The 14,726-nt window shown below is 55.6% G+C and overlaps 1 protein-coding gene across 1 annotated transcript in view; it reads right to left on the bottom strand.

Moving 5' to 3' along the window:
• RTN4RL1 (reticulon 4 receptor like 1) overlaps window positions 1-12,997 on the bottom strand; it is a 74,160-nt gene extending 61,163 nt beyond the window's left edge. The window contains exons 1-2 of the mRNA XM_041000861.1: window positions 12,952-12,997; window positions 12,532-12,783 (exon numbers count right to left, since the gene is read on the bottom strand). Coding sequence (XP_040856795.1) covers window positions 12,532-12,783; window positions 12,952-12,997 — 298 coding nt within the window. The remainder of the gene's footprint in view (window positions 1-12,531; window positions 12,784-12,951) is intronic.
• Between the last annotated feature and the right edge of the window lie 1,729 nt (window positions 12,998-14,726).

Genomic DNA, 14,726 nt, shown 5'->3' with positions numbered 1-14,726 from the left:
TCGCCTGGGTGCAGATGGTAGGGCAAGAACTGGAGCCAGCTGGAGAGTCGGGGGACAGACCAGGGCCGAGAAGCTGCATTTACTAGAGTGTCCCTACCCCTCTTGGAGATTTTTGAGGTCCAGTCACTCAATTCCTTGCCAAAATCTCCCTTTCCAACCAGGCTGCCCTGAACCTTAGAACTTACCTTGTTGGTCAGTTACAAGACCACTAGGCAGCCCCATGGCCATGAGTCCCTCTGGCTGGCTCCTACCCCTAAGCAAGGCCCCAGTGCAGCCCCTGCCTCCTGCCCTCTGCTCAGAGATTCTGTTTAAACCTTAGGCCTGGTCAACAATCCAGGAGCCCTCCCAGGGAAGCGAAGGAGCAGTTCAAAGCAGCGGCAAGGAGACAGAAGTGGCCTGCTTCTCACCCCGGGCTTGGCCCGAGCTCTGATTCACCTGGCAATTTGATGTGCTCATGTTCAGCCCAGCCTCATTCAAACATCTCAGATCCCTGAAACCCAGCGTGTCCACGAGGGGGTCTGCATTTGCCATGGAATCAATAGTGCAAATTTTGTTCTATGCAATCCTGCCAATTCCAACACTCAGCTTCTCCCGGTGAGATTGCTTTTTCTTCTCCCAGCGCAGCACATACCTTGCCAGCTTCCTGGGGCCACGCTGAGACGGGGCCACGATGAGGTGGCTGCAGCCCTGTCCAAGCTCTGTAGTCTGACCCTTAGTCTTCTCATCTGTAACCTGGGACTAACTGGTCCTGCTTTCATGAGGCAACATACAGGGAAAATCCCGTGGTAGGACTCATCTCTGCACCCCCCTAAAAAAGCCCCATTCTCTCCCGACTCCTAGTTCTAGATTTCTTCTTTCATTGCCTCTTTCCCCAGCAAGCTCTAGATGATCATGATTCAGTTTTTCTGACGGCTACAGAACAAACTGAAACTGAGATTTTGGTACTAGATTTCTTGTGTGAGTCTGGCATGGTGGCTCAACAGGCTAATTCTCCACCTATAAGTGCCAACATCCCATATGGGCACCATTTCATGTCCCGGATGCTCCACTTCTTATCCAGCTCCCTGCTTATGGCCTGGGAAAGCAGTAGAGGATAATCCAAAGCCTTGAGATCCTGCACCCACATGGGAGACCAGAAGGAGTTCCTGGCTCCTGGCTTCAGATTGGCTCAACTCTGGCCTTTGCAGCCATTGGGGGAATAAACCAGCATATGGAAGATCTTTCTCTCTGTCTCTCTTTCTCTCTATAAATCTGCCTTTCTAATAAAAATAAATAAATCTTTTTTTTAAAAAAAAAGCCTGCTTTAAAAGAAAATGTGTGTTCCATCCTATATAAAAAATTAGTCAAATCAATACTTATTAATCATCTCATAAAAGCATAATTCATTTGTTGTCCCAGTGTGACATTTTCTACTTTTTCATAAGATGCTGTCTTAGCCTGGTCCTGCTGGGAAATGGGGATCATTTGATAAGTACAGAAGGAAGCACTAAACAGGACTAGGAAATCCTGGACACTATGTGACTTCTCTTATGGGGGGCGGGGTCCACAGGTCCAAAAGCCTGTTGGGGGGGTAGAGGCTCTTACTGAACTTAGAGGTGCTGGCTTAGTGGCTAAGAGACTTGTCAACACAAGTCCCATATCAGAGGGTGTAGGCTGGACCTCAGTTTCCTAACAGTGCAAATTCGGACACAGCAGGTGATGGCTCTGATAGCTGGGTCCCTGCCAGCCATCCAGAAGACCTGGACTGAATGCCCAGCTCCCTGCCATTACAGGCATTTGGGCAGTGTACCATGGAATTGGCACATGCTCTCTCTCTCTCTGCTCATTTTATCTGCCTCTTGAATCTTTTTTTTTTAAGATTTATTCATTTTTATTGCAAAGTCAGTTATACAAAGACGAGGCTACACAGAGGAAGATCTTCCGTCCAATGATTCACTCCCCAAGTGACCACAACGGCCAGTGCTGCGCTGATCTGAAGCCAGGAGCCAGGAGCCTCCTCCGGGTCTCCCTCACGGGTGCAGGGTCCCAAGGCTTTGGGCAATCCTTGACTGCTTTCCTAGGCCACAAGCAGGGAGCTGGATGGGAAGTGGAGCTGGTGGGATTAGAACCGGCGCCCACATGGGATCCCGGTGCTTTCAAGACAAGGGCTTTAGCTACTAGGCCACTGTACCAGGCCTGAATCACTCTTTTTTTTTTTTTTAATGGTTGCAGAGGAAGCCGGTGCCATGGAGTAGCAAGCTAAGCCTCTACCTGCAACATGAGCATCCCATATGGTTGCTAGTTTGAGTCCCAGCTGCTCCACTTTTGATCCAGCTCTCTGCTCTTGGCCTGGGAAAGCAGTGGAGGATTGCTCAAGTTCTTGGGACCCTACACTCAGAGAGGAGACCCAGAAAAACTCCCTCCTGGCTCCTTCTTTGAGATAAGCCCAACTTTGGCCATTGAGGCCATTTGGGGAGTGAACCAGCAGATAGAAGATCTCTTTGTCTCTCCCTGTGTGTGTATGTGTATTAACTCTGCCTTTTAAATAAAAATAAATAAAAGGGGGGAAAAAGTAGTTACAGAGAACCTCTGACAGGTGCCGAATAACAGGTGTTGCAAGAGTTGGCACACAAGCCCTCACTTTGACCGTCTCCACTCATGCCAGCCTGACTGCCCAGTGCCCAATGCCTCAGTGTTTTCTCTGGCAAGGGTGCTAGTTGTGTTTACCCACAAGGCAGCCTTGAGTGCTGGGGGAATCACAGCCTCCAAGGAATTGCACTCGACTAGGGCCTAGTAGGATCCAGAGGACATCCCAGAATCCCCCAACTGGGTGAGATCACCTCAAGGTGCAGGCTATAGTGGGTCCCCTGGGTTAGCTGGTTGCAGATGCGCCCTTTTTCAGCTCCTTCTCCTCTCTGTCTCACTGCCTTACCAGACACCTGACCTTTCCTAGTGTCACCTCTCTTCTGGGAAAACCTGCTAGTGCCCTTGGGTGGAGCGAGCTGACGGCCCAGGGCAACAAGGCCAGGCGGAACCCATCGATGAACTTAGCAAGCTGCCCTCAAAGTCAGACAGCAGCTCTAGAGAAGCAAGCAGGGAAATCAGGGACCATGCACCAGCCTGGAAACTAGCTGGAAAGTCAGATACAAGCACACTGGCATTGAAGTGGGCTGGGCCTGTGACAGGAACAACCGGACCTGGCCCTCTGTCATAGTGTGGGAGCCAAAGGGTGATCCCTAAAGGGCACAGAGGAGAGGTGTGAACCAAAGAGACAGCCCTAGCAGAATGAGCTGCCGGTCATCCTTAGAGACAGGTCGAGCATGTTGCAGCCCAGTGTGATGCAGCTGGCCTGAAGGTGGCCGGGGAGCCCTAGAGCTCCAGGTCTGGGCAGGCTGTGGGCAGCAAGATCACAGACAAGAGTAACTGCACCCAGAACCTGTCAGCCAGTGAGGGTGAAGGCCAGAGAGGAGGCAGGCCAGAGGGAAGGCAGTGCTCAGCCACCTGGGCAGAGCTGGAGGAGGGGCAGGCTATGCTGGGGCTGGCTATGCTGGGGCTGAGAGAACAAGAGGCCTTGCCCAGCATCAAGGGAAGAGGACAGAAGACAGAGACTCAGCTGTGGCTGCAGGTCTCAAGTAGCAGTGGTGTGAAGCCACCAGTGGGGTCCTTGGGGATGAGCTGGACAGACAGCTCCCAATGGCAGAAGCAGCACTGTGGCTGGAGGTTGGATCTGGGGGACGGGGGTGGGAGTATAGTGGTAAAGAGATATGCTAAAGTCCCCAGAACAGGATGTAAAGGGTGAAGGTCTGAGGTGCTGGTCAGAGAAGCCCCTCTCTGAAGGATAGTAAGAGGAGGAGAAGCTAGCCCGGCAGGTGGAACAGCAGTAGCCATGGTCACAGGAAGAAGACCTGGGCCACTGCATGAGGGCAGCTGGGACAAACTGCCTGGCCACTGCAGTCACCTGTTGCCAGAGGGCCAAGCAGGTGTGGGCGATGTCAGGCAGGTGAGGTGTGGGGCCAGGCGAGGTGGTGGAACGATGGGCTGGGGAGAGAGCCAGAGGCCTGATGAGGGGGGCACAGGCAAGGAGGCCACATGCGTGTGGGACGTGACTGTGACAGGAGGAAGCAGCTCACCCACGCAGGGCCATGGCGGCCTTATTGCCTGGATACAACACTCAGCACATTTGTAGCTTTCCTGTGTGCACGGCCTGTTTGGGAGAGGACCACAACGGACTCCCTGAGTGTCCAAACTGCAAGGACAGCCGGGGTGGGTGCCAGCCAGGCCAAAGGAGGAACACCTTCTCCCTGTCCCCTGCCATACATACTTTCAAACACACACACACACACACACACACACACACACACACACACACACACACACACACATACACACACTCACACAAACATACACACTTACACACACACTCTAAGTACCACCTGCAAACACTGCTCTGCAGCCAAGGACATTTGCAAGACTATCTGTCGAGTCATTTTTACAAATGAGGAAACTGAGTTAGCAGGTATACACAGGATTTTCGTGGGTCAGGCATGAGGAGAGTGAAACCCAGCTTCCTGGGAAGCTCCAACCTCGCTGCTCTCTCCAGCAGCTCACAGTCAGGCCTGTGGCAAGGCCAAAGCCAGGGTCGTCACACGGCTGCGGCGGGAGGCAGGGCCCAGCAGCCAGTGAACAGAGATGGCCAGGAGAACTCAACACGCAGTGTGGGGCTCGTGGCACATGCAAGTAAGAGGTGTGGGCCTGTGGTGCAGGAGCACAGCGGCTGCCTTCTTGTGCCCTGCTGGCCCTTGCTACCCCTGTGCCAGCCACCCACTGACTTCCCAGGGCTCAGCCTCCATCGAGGCTGGCCAGCCTCAAGCCCCCACCCCCGCTCTCCCAGCCCACCTCACCACATGCCCCGTCCTTCCCCCAGCCTGCACAGACAAGTCCATGAATAGAACATTAAAGGCAAAACCTTCTGAAAGCAAAAGCAGCTCCCCGGTAGGAGTCACCCCACTGAATGTCAAACGCAGAGCGGGGCTTCCTGCCTCGCATGCTTCTTGCTAATGGAGGGACCGTGGCCTCCACATCCCCATCAGCCAATCGCCCTATAAATAAATCATCCTAAGAAGAATGCCAATTTTCCCCCCAGGGCCTCATGAATCTCTGCCTGTGGCAAGGCCCCTTCACTAGGAGTTGGCTCAGGTGCCCAGGAAGAGATGGCAAAGCCCGTTAGTACGATCTGGAAGAGAGGCAAACACATACTAGCTGGCCAGGCTGAGGGGTCAGCAGGCAGCTGCCTCCTGATTTGGGGACCCTTTTTCACCAATGGACTCCTCTGACTCCCAATGGGGTGACAGACACATCCTGTCCACCCAATCCCTGCCAGGACAGGCCTCACACCCACTCAGGAAGCTTTGTGTGGGACATGCAGCAAATCCTGTGCTAGCCTACCTACTCTTGACGGAACCCCTGGAGGGACCCAGGCCGTGGGTGCCAATGTGTGCCAGCATGCCACCCAGGGCTTCACACATGCGCAGGCTGGGGAGGTGGTTGTCTGCTCACAGGTGTGTTTCTGTCTGTGCCAGCACGCACACAAACATGCACAACCCTCACCATACGACAGCACAGAGGCCTCCAGAGTGCCTCTTCTGAATCAGATCGTGGGGTCTGTTTGCGCTTTTGTATCCAGACTTTGCTGACTGATTAGACAGTAATCACAAGCTCAAGAGCACCCGCCGAATCTTGCAGATCAGATGACCCCCCTTGTGAGTGGCGAGCGGGCTGGGGAGCAGAGCCTGTGGGATTCTGTTCTTCCAACAGCCCAGGATCAGCTGCACTCCCCGCCTGACTTCAACCTCTTCCTCCCCAAAAAGAACCGTGGGAAGATGTTAGCCGCCTCTCTGCAGCTGCCACCTGGCTGGTGGACCAGGGTTGGGGCAAGGAAAGAAGGCCTCCTGCAACGAGAGAGCACTCTGCAGAAGTAGGGGCAGGTGCAGAGGTCACCTCCCCCAGCCAGTATGGGGTGTGGCTGTATCAGATGCATCAGGCAAGCCAGGAAGAAGGGGTGAGCCAGGGAGAGCAATCTTCGGGGAAAGCTGAGAATCCACGCATGGTCCTGCCCCCCCAAATATATCACGACTTGGGGCATTTCTCAGGGGCACGAAAGCAGGCAGAAGGGGCTCTGGCCCACTGTCCCATTTTGGTCCCCAGTGAAGAAACCACAGCAGGAGACCAGGGTGTCTTCCAAGAGGGTTCATGAGGGAGTGGCTCAGGACTGGGGGAGCCTTCCCAGCGGATGCCAGGAAGGGAGTGTGTGGCAAGTACCAGGGATCTCTATAGCAGGACACAAATGATTCAGCAGCCCAGTACCTCACAAAACAAATGTCATAGAAATCAAGACAGATGGGCACGTGAGAGAGAGGAGCTAAGAGATTGACACAGTAGGGGAAAGAATGTGGGCTTGGCAGACATAGCAGCATTGTGTTCTGACTCAATAATGTGCCAACTGGGTGGCCCAGAGCAAGGGCCTGCTTCTCTCCATGCTTCAGATTTCTCTTTCCCTCTTGTATTGTTAAGAAAAAAAAAGAAAAGATGTATTTATTGGAAAGGCCGAGAGAGAGGTTCTATCCACTGGTTCATTCCTCAACTTGCCAAAGTGGCGAGGGCTGGGCCAGGCAGAAGGCAAGAATCTGGAAGTCCATTTGGATCTACTGTCATGTGGGTATAGGGGCCCAAGCACTTGGGCCATCTTCTGCTGCTTTCCTAAGCACGTTAGCATGCAGCTGGATCAGAAGTACAGCAGCCAGGATCCTCACTGGCATCTATATAGTATGCGGGCACAGCACAGACAGTACTTTAACCCACTACACCACAACACTAGCACCTCAGTCTTCTTTCTTTAAACTAGAAATCAAAGGCAGGCATTTGGTGCAGCAAAATACTATTTGGAGGGCCCGGCACAGTAGTATGGCCTTGCATGCGCCTGAATCCCATATGGGCGCCGGTTTATATCCTGGCAGCCCTGTTTCCCACCAGCTCTCTGCTTGTTGCCTGGGAAAACGGTTGAGGATGGCCCAAAGCCTTAGGACCCTGCACCTGCATGGGAAACCCAGAAGAGGCTCTTGGTTTTGGTTCAGTTCAGTTCTGGCCATTGCAGCCACTTGGGAAGTGAATCAACGGATGCACAATCTTCCTCTCTGTATATTTGACTTTCCAAAAAAAAAAAAAAAACCTTTAAAAAGAGATGCTATTTGAAAATAATAACAAAAAAAAATACTATTTGAAATGTCTGCATCCCAAGTAGCCTGGGTTCAAGTTCCAGCTCTTCTTGCGATTCCAGTTTCTTGCTAATGCACATCCTGGGAGCAGCAAGTGATGGCTCAACTAGTTGGGTCTCTGCCATCCACAGGAGAGACCTGGATGGAATTCTAGGCTCATGGCTTCATCCTGGCCCAGCCCTGTTTCTTCTGGACAGTGGGGAGTGAACCAGCAGCAGCTAAAAGATTTCTTGTCTTGTTCACATCCATAAAAATGTAAGCAAGAATAAGCATGGACAGAACTGGCAGGGCGCTTGTGGACAGATAGGAAGGAGGCATGAAATACGCTGAGCTGGGCCTGGCACAGTAGCCTAGTGGCTAAATCCTCACTTTGATTCTGCTGGGATCCAATATGGGTGCCAGTTTGCATCCCAGTTGCTGTACTTCCCATCCGGCTCCCTGCTTGTGGCCTGGAAAGACTGTAGAGGACGGCCCAAAGCCTTGGGACCCTGTGCCTGCGTGGGAGACCTGGCAGAAGCTCCCAGTTCCTGACTTCGAATCAGCTCAGCTCTGGCCATTGCAGCCACTTAGGGAGTGAACTAGCAAATGGAAGAGTTTTCTCTCTGTATCTCCTTCTCTCTGTATGCTTTTCCAATAAAAAATAAATAAATCTTAAAAAAAAAAATCTGGACTATACTAAGCTGTCCAGGAGCTCAAACTCCCAGCACAGACACAAGCTCTCCCATTGCAGGAATGATCTCTGGAGCTTCTGGCCCCTGCTTTGGCTCACTAGCTTTTGGGGAAGGGGAGGGTCGTTCAACAACACTGCTGACGGAGACCAGGTAGGGACGCGGAACAGACGTGTACTGGAAGGACCAAGTCTTGTTAGGAAAATGAGAGACCTGCTGACCCATGGCAGACAGTAAGTATGAGCAGCTCTGACCAGCATGTCGCCAGTCACTGGTTTATGCGGACCAAGGGCAGGCTGGAAACAATGATGTGTTCCTTCTAGTCTGCTTCCACTTAGCATGGCACCTTCTCCCGGCAGACCAACCAGGAGTGCTCTGTGAGACTCCAGGTGGCTTTACCTCATTCTTGTGATGGACAACAAATCAGCTAGACCTCTCCCACCAAGTCCACAGCTATCCTAGGTGATCTCTGCTCCTGGGCTCCTAGACTTGAGACTGGCAGCTTCCAGAGTCCTCTTCTTGGCCTTGGGGGAGCCTCATGCTGGGGCCACTGCCTCACCCTCTCTTACTTCCAACTCCAGGGGGTGGTCTGGCCACCGAAGCCCCAGGCCAGTGCCTCTTCCGGTATTGCGTGCAGAGGTCCTGCCTTCTACTCTCCCTGGAGGCTCTGTTCCTGTTTCGCCAGCTATTTTGCTTCCTCGGCCATCTGTTCCCTCCCTGTCATCTTCTCTCTGCTTTAACCTTAACCGCTACTTCACTGCAGATGGCACCAAACAGATCCGTTCCTGACACCCTTCACAATACCTGCCCCCTCCTTTTCTTCTCCAGCAGGTGGACAGCTCTTGTCCTTCTCCAGGCTCTGATCCTGAAGTCACAGGAGCTGGATTCACTCCACACGGTTGCCCCTCGGCCCCATCTGCCATGGGTCAGGAGGCCTCTTCTGGTCCCTTTTCCTAATGAGACTTTGTCCTTCCAAACATGGCCACGAACCTCACCTGTGTCCAGCACACGTCTGCTCTGTATCCCTAGCTGGTCTTTATCAGCAGTGCCGTTGAACCCCCAGAAGCAAGGGCCCGAAGTTCCAGGGGTCATTCCTGCAATGGGGGGACTTGTGTCCATGCTGGGACAGTTTCCTCTGGAAAAACAAATCTGAGGACTCCATGATAAGGATTTGTCCGTGTGCAGGACAGGAACGGAACTGAAGCATATTTTCCATGTTGTCTGTCTTCACAGCGGGAAGGGGGCGGGGGACGACACTGCACTGCTGTCCTTGCTTTTATTCTAGCCACTGGTGAACAAACACATGCAAAGGCTTGACTTAGCAACTCCCTGACTCTCTCTCTGCCAAGGTAGCATGATGCCTCCTAAAATTCCCCCTCTTGGCTTCTCTTTCCTGGCATAGGACCAATAGCTTCGAGGAGAGAAGCTGCCCTGAAGCTCCTAACGAAAAGAAGCTCTTGAGGGCCAGATTGGTTCCACTAGACTTGACTGCGGGATCTGGACAGAGTGGGTTGGGAAGGTTGAAAGCCCACATCTGCCCTTGAACTGGAGCTAAGAAGCCACACTCCCTCTCCAGCAGCAAGAAGTACCGGGGTCATCCCTGGACCATTCGCCCCTCTCCCTCTGTAATGGGGCCTATGACCAACAGCCTCAGATCCTGTTCCTCTGAGGAGGCGCAGAGAGGGAGTCTGCTCACATGTGGCCACATTGAGACCCTCTGTTCAGCTGGGGACACCCTGGATTCAAACCCATCAGTCACCTGATGACACCAAGGCCCCTGTCACCCTTCGTTCCACAAAAGAGAAGCCTAACTCAGCCACCAAGTCAAGCCATGTTGATCTGCCAACCAAGAAGACAAAATGTATTTTTCTGGGTTGCAGGACTTAACCTAGCTGGTTGTGAATTATTCAGGCAGGGCATTAACTTATAAATGAGTGTGTTTGACTGATTTTGTGGTTGATGTATAGATAAATTCTAATGAAAGACAGCTACAAGATTTTAAATTATTAATTAGACTGCCACTTAACAAAGCCTATTTGGCACTCTCTCTCCTTGCTTAACAAGACAAAGTTTAAGGGAAAGCTCTGTATTAACCCAGAGGCTCTTAATTTGCATTCTGTTTTTGTAACTCTAAAAATGAAAATCATAGATTTCCAACTTCAGCAGGCTGCTTCTGGCGACCCCCAGGCCCCAGCAGGCTGCCCTTCCACCCACGGCTGCGGGCCAGCTGGGACCATCCTTGCCTCGCCTGCTGCCTGCCTGGCGTCTGTTAACCAGGAGTGTGCCTTCTGTATGCCAACTTCTGCCAGGGTAGGTGAGGAGATGGGAGAGCAGAAAGGGCATACATCCCTCTGGGACTGTTCTGGCTGTGGCCAGTAGAATCTGTCCATCCAGAGGCTCAAGGTTCCTCCACTCCCTAACAATGTCCTGCCAGGGTTGAGTTTTCAGAGGAAAGCAGAGGAAAGCCGGCTGAAGTCGCCGCTTTCAAAGTCAGGTGAAGGCTCCAGTAGCAGCTGCTCCACTTCTGATGCAGCTCCCTGCTAGTGCACCTGGGAGCACAGAAGATGGACCACATGCTTGGCTCCCTGCCCCCAAACAGGCTCCAGCCATTATTGTCATTTGGAGAGTGAACCAGCAAATGATTCTCTGTAACTGTGTCTTGCAAATAAATAAAATCTTAAAATATATATATATATATATATGAAAGCAGAGTGATACCCCTCATGGTTCCAAGCCTCCTTTTGCCTTCTTCTTAGGTTTCCTAAGCATGGAGGCTTCTTAATTCCAGCATCAGGCCCATGAGCTCTTCCCTGTGCAGAAAGGCCAGGGTATTTCTCTCTACCCCTCTTTCCTGAGGCATTGGATTGTTGCCCTTTCCTCATCCTTCCAATCGCTTTCCAGATCAGAAGCAGACCACCTAGCTGCCTCAGGGTTTTAGAAGGGCACAGCAGCCACAGGACAGGAGGGAGGAAAACAGCACCAGGTCTCCACCTGCAGCATTCCCGCTAGGTGTCCTCAGGAACAGGCTTAGCAGCACAGGCCTCAAGGGCGCCTCCGTTGGCACCAGCTGCAGGCACAGTCTTGGTTGGCTTTGGGCACACACCTCGCACCCACCCAGAACATCTGTAATCCTGTACATGCTTGTGGAAGAGACCACTCCCAGGCACCAGAATCCTACCGGCCAACGCCAAAAAAAGCCCAGTAGGGGACCAAAAAGAACTCATTTGTCCTTACAAAATCTCAGCAGCTCGCTCCGGGCCAGCAGAGGGCTTCTCCACTCCCCTCAGGCCAAGGCAGGCACAAACCTTCTTGTGGGTGGCATCTCTCTTGCCAGCCAGGCAGAGCAGGGAAGGAAAAACAGCCTGTGTGGCACACACACTCATGTGACTGCCAAACCTCCAGTGGCCGCTTCTGGAGCAGGCTAAGGAGCCTCCCCCACTCCCTCCCCAGGGAGCAGGGCCCAGAATACACCCAGGGCCTCATCCAGATTGGAGCCTCTGGGCTGTAGGGGTGGGAGAGACTCCTGGGGCACCTGAAGGAACCCCCACCCCGTGTGGGCCGCTTCTGGGCTCCTTTTTAACTGCCCAAAGACAAAAGATCAACAGGGAAATAACCATGTCAGCTCTGATCCATCACCTTCATCACAGACCTGCAGCCTTTTAAAACTGTCTGGGAAGCCTTTTGCCCATGGGGGAAGCTTGCACGCCAGCCCCAAGCTGCCCAGACTCGCGCCTACTACTGGCCCCTTTCAGCAGGGTGCAGCCAAGGAGCAGCGTCCATAACCCGCTGTGCTTTCCCACACCATGGCAAACAGCACTGCTGCACCCAGCCACGTGGACGCAGACCATAAGTCACACACAAGTTTGTGACTACTCCCACATGGTGGGCTACCAAGACCCTTACCCAGCCCTTTCTGTCCACATCCCCCCACCAAAGGCTTGCTTTTCCCACCCACCTGCCCGACCCACTTCTCTCGGCTTCTCCCTTCACCCCTGCACTTGCTTCTCCCCATCCACCTTGGGGCTTCGCTTCCCTCTCCTGTTCCCCCCATCCCTGCATGTCAGCCACCTCCCCCTGCCCGTTTTCTCCTTCCCCAGCCCGCTGTGAGGTCAGAATGCTGTGCTTACGACACCTCGGTCTGTTGCCATGGAAACAGGGGCGGATTAAGGCTGGAGCGTGGAGCGCAGGGATCAGGCCCCTCCGCTACCTGAGCTCCCGCCTCAGCCCGCTCCCGCAGAGCCCGGACCGCCAGCCACAGGAGCCGCGCGGCTCGTCCGACGCCCGACCGGGGCCAGGGACGAGTGGGGTGGAGTGGTCCCTGCGGGGAGTCACAGCCCGTAGGACTCGGGACGGGGACAGAGCCGACACAGAGACCCAAGCAGCGGGTGGCTGGCCAGTGCGCGCTCGGGCTCCCGGGTGGTCACCTGCCCTTCCTGGGCCCCCAGGGACAGCGCCCTGAGCGGCAACCACGTGGGGGCGCGGCGGGCTTTTCCCGGAGCACCGCGCCAACTTTGCCGCGCTTGGTACCGGGGGTCGCTAGCCGCGGGGGACGCGGGTGAGGCGAGCGCATAGCCGGTTCTCCACAAGTTGAGCCTGGTACCGGCTTCACACACTTGTCTGCGCTGTCTCAGCATTCGCGTCCCTCCGCTTCAGGCAGAAGGAAAGTTTGGGCAGCCATCCCTCAGGCGCTTGCCGCTCCCCACCCTCCGCCGCTGGGGATAAGGCGTCCGTGCTGCGCGTGGGGAGCCAGGGCGCACGCCGAGAGCTCTGGCACAGGTTGGTGACTTGCAGCCGGCTACTCGGGTTGGTCCCGGCCCCGCCGAAGCGGCCGAAGTAGGGGCAGGTGCCGGCACAGGGAACGCAGCCTGCAAGTGCAAAACTTTATAACGCTAAAGCGAAGGTCCCAGGAGGCAGGCTCCCCTTCCACCTCCCGCCACCCACCGCAGTTTCAGGCTAACCCCCGCCACGCCAGATTCTCTGGTATGGCCTCTTCATCATGCAGCGGACCCGGGATTTCGTAACCGGCTACCAACAGGAGCCGAGCCCCGGCGGCAGCCTCTCGGTGGGTGCGTCCGGCATTGCCCGCCAGTCCACCAAGAGGCTGCTTCCCGGAGCCAGAGCTCCGGAGCCACACGGCTCCCGGGCTCGTGGCTCTGTCCCGTGCGCATCCAACTCCAACTTGCCCCTGCGGCTCCAACTCACCTTTGCGAAGCATGTTGGCCGTGGGGCCGCCGTTCCGAGGTCGGCCTAGGTGCGCTTCCCTTCCGAGGTCCAGATTCAAATCCCTAGGCGCCAGTTGCAGTTAATCCGAGCGCGTCGAGGCGGGGGCAAACCCGGGATCCGCTTGTGCCCGGCGGCCCGGCCCCGCAGGGGCATGGTGAGCCCAAGCCCCGCGCCGAGGACACCGGCGCCCGCCTGCAGCCGCGGCGCTGCCCGGCAGCCCCGGGGCGAGCGGTTCGTTTCGCGCAGCCGGAGGCCTGCTTCTGCCACCCCGAGCACTTTGCAGGCGGTTTTGAGGGGGGGGGGACGCCGCCCCCTGGACCGCCGGCCACAGCCCCCTCTTCTTCGCCCCCTCGGGCAGCAGCCGCCGCGGTTGCTGCAAAAGGGCGCTCGCGCGCACCGCCGAGCTCCGAGGAAAGCGCCCAGCGCGCGTTTGCAGGACCTAGCGAACGGCGGAGCGGGGCGCCTCCCTTCCTCCCCCCGGCTTCCCCCACCTCTCCTCCTCCTTCCCTCCCTCGCTCGCTAGCTCCCTCCCTCCCTCTCCGCTCCCCGCCCCCGCTCACGGAGCGCCTCCCATACAAAATTTATGAAAGTGCTCTCAGCTCGCGGTGCCGAGTGCCGTCCTATTCCCAGGGCAGCGGCGCTCAGCCGCGCGGCGCCGCCTCCCAAGGTGTTTTCGCTGCGCCCGCCCCCGGGGACGATCCTTGTGCCAGCGTGCGTCCGGCTACCTGCCCCAGCGCCACCGGCGGGTCGTCGGGCAGCTGGAACGCCCCCCTCCCTGGCCCCGCGGGCTTCCCGAAGCCCTCACCCGCAGCCCAGCCCCCGCCAGCTCGCCCTTTGCGGCTGGAGGTCACCGGGAGAGGCAGCTGGCTGCGTGCGTCCTGCCGACCGGCGGGGACGGGAGGACAACTGCCCCGAGTCTGGGTCCCAAGAGTGTGTTCTGGCCCCATCTCCTGCCTGACCAGCGCCCCTTCCTCCTCCCAGGCTCGACGGTTCTTGCCCGCCCGAAACAGCTCTGGTGCACCCAGCCGCCCTGCATCCCGCGCCCCAGAACACTGTTCTTTTTCGGGGGCGGGGGAAGGATAAGGGGACAGCCAGCACTCCAGGAGGCCCATTTGCAAATTCCAGAAAGAGGGGAGGATCAGAGCGGGATTCTAGTCGGCCACCTCCGCCGGGAGGTGGGGCGGTTTCTGATCGCCCTCTGTGCACCTAGACCCCACCCCACCGACTGGAAAAAATGGAGGAGGCATCCCTTAGAACGCGGGTCCCGCAGGGGGGCTGTGGGGCTGAGCGCAGGGGAAGGTTCAGGCCTGGCAAGATCCTGAGTGGAGGCACCCCCTACTGGCCTGGGATAAGAAGGATTCTGAAGGAAGAAAATGGAATGGGTTTATGGATTTATGGAAAGAGTTTTGTCAGGTGTGGTGCACAGCTGTTCCTGGAAGTTCAGCCCAAGAGGTCCTTGTCCTCACGGAGTTTACACTTAGACAGGGCTCGAATGAGGATGCTCTGAGCAGGTGATCTGAAGCTGAGACCCCATTGTCTTCTCCTTGAAGGGAAACTTGTCATGACAGCAAGGTCAGGGCAGAGG

Source organism: Ochotona curzoniae, unplaced genomic scaffold (genome assembly GCF_017591425.1).
Source record: "Ochotona curzoniae isolate NIBS_2020 unplaced genomic scaffold, NIBS_Ocur_1.0 scaffold_2453, whole genome shotgun sequence".
Classification (NCBI taxonomy): domain Eukaryota; kingdom Metazoa; phylum Chordata; class Mammalia; order Lagomorpha; family Ochotonidae; genus Ochotona; species Ochotona curzoniae.
This window is presented reverse-complemented; position numbering and strand designations above follow the sequence as displayed.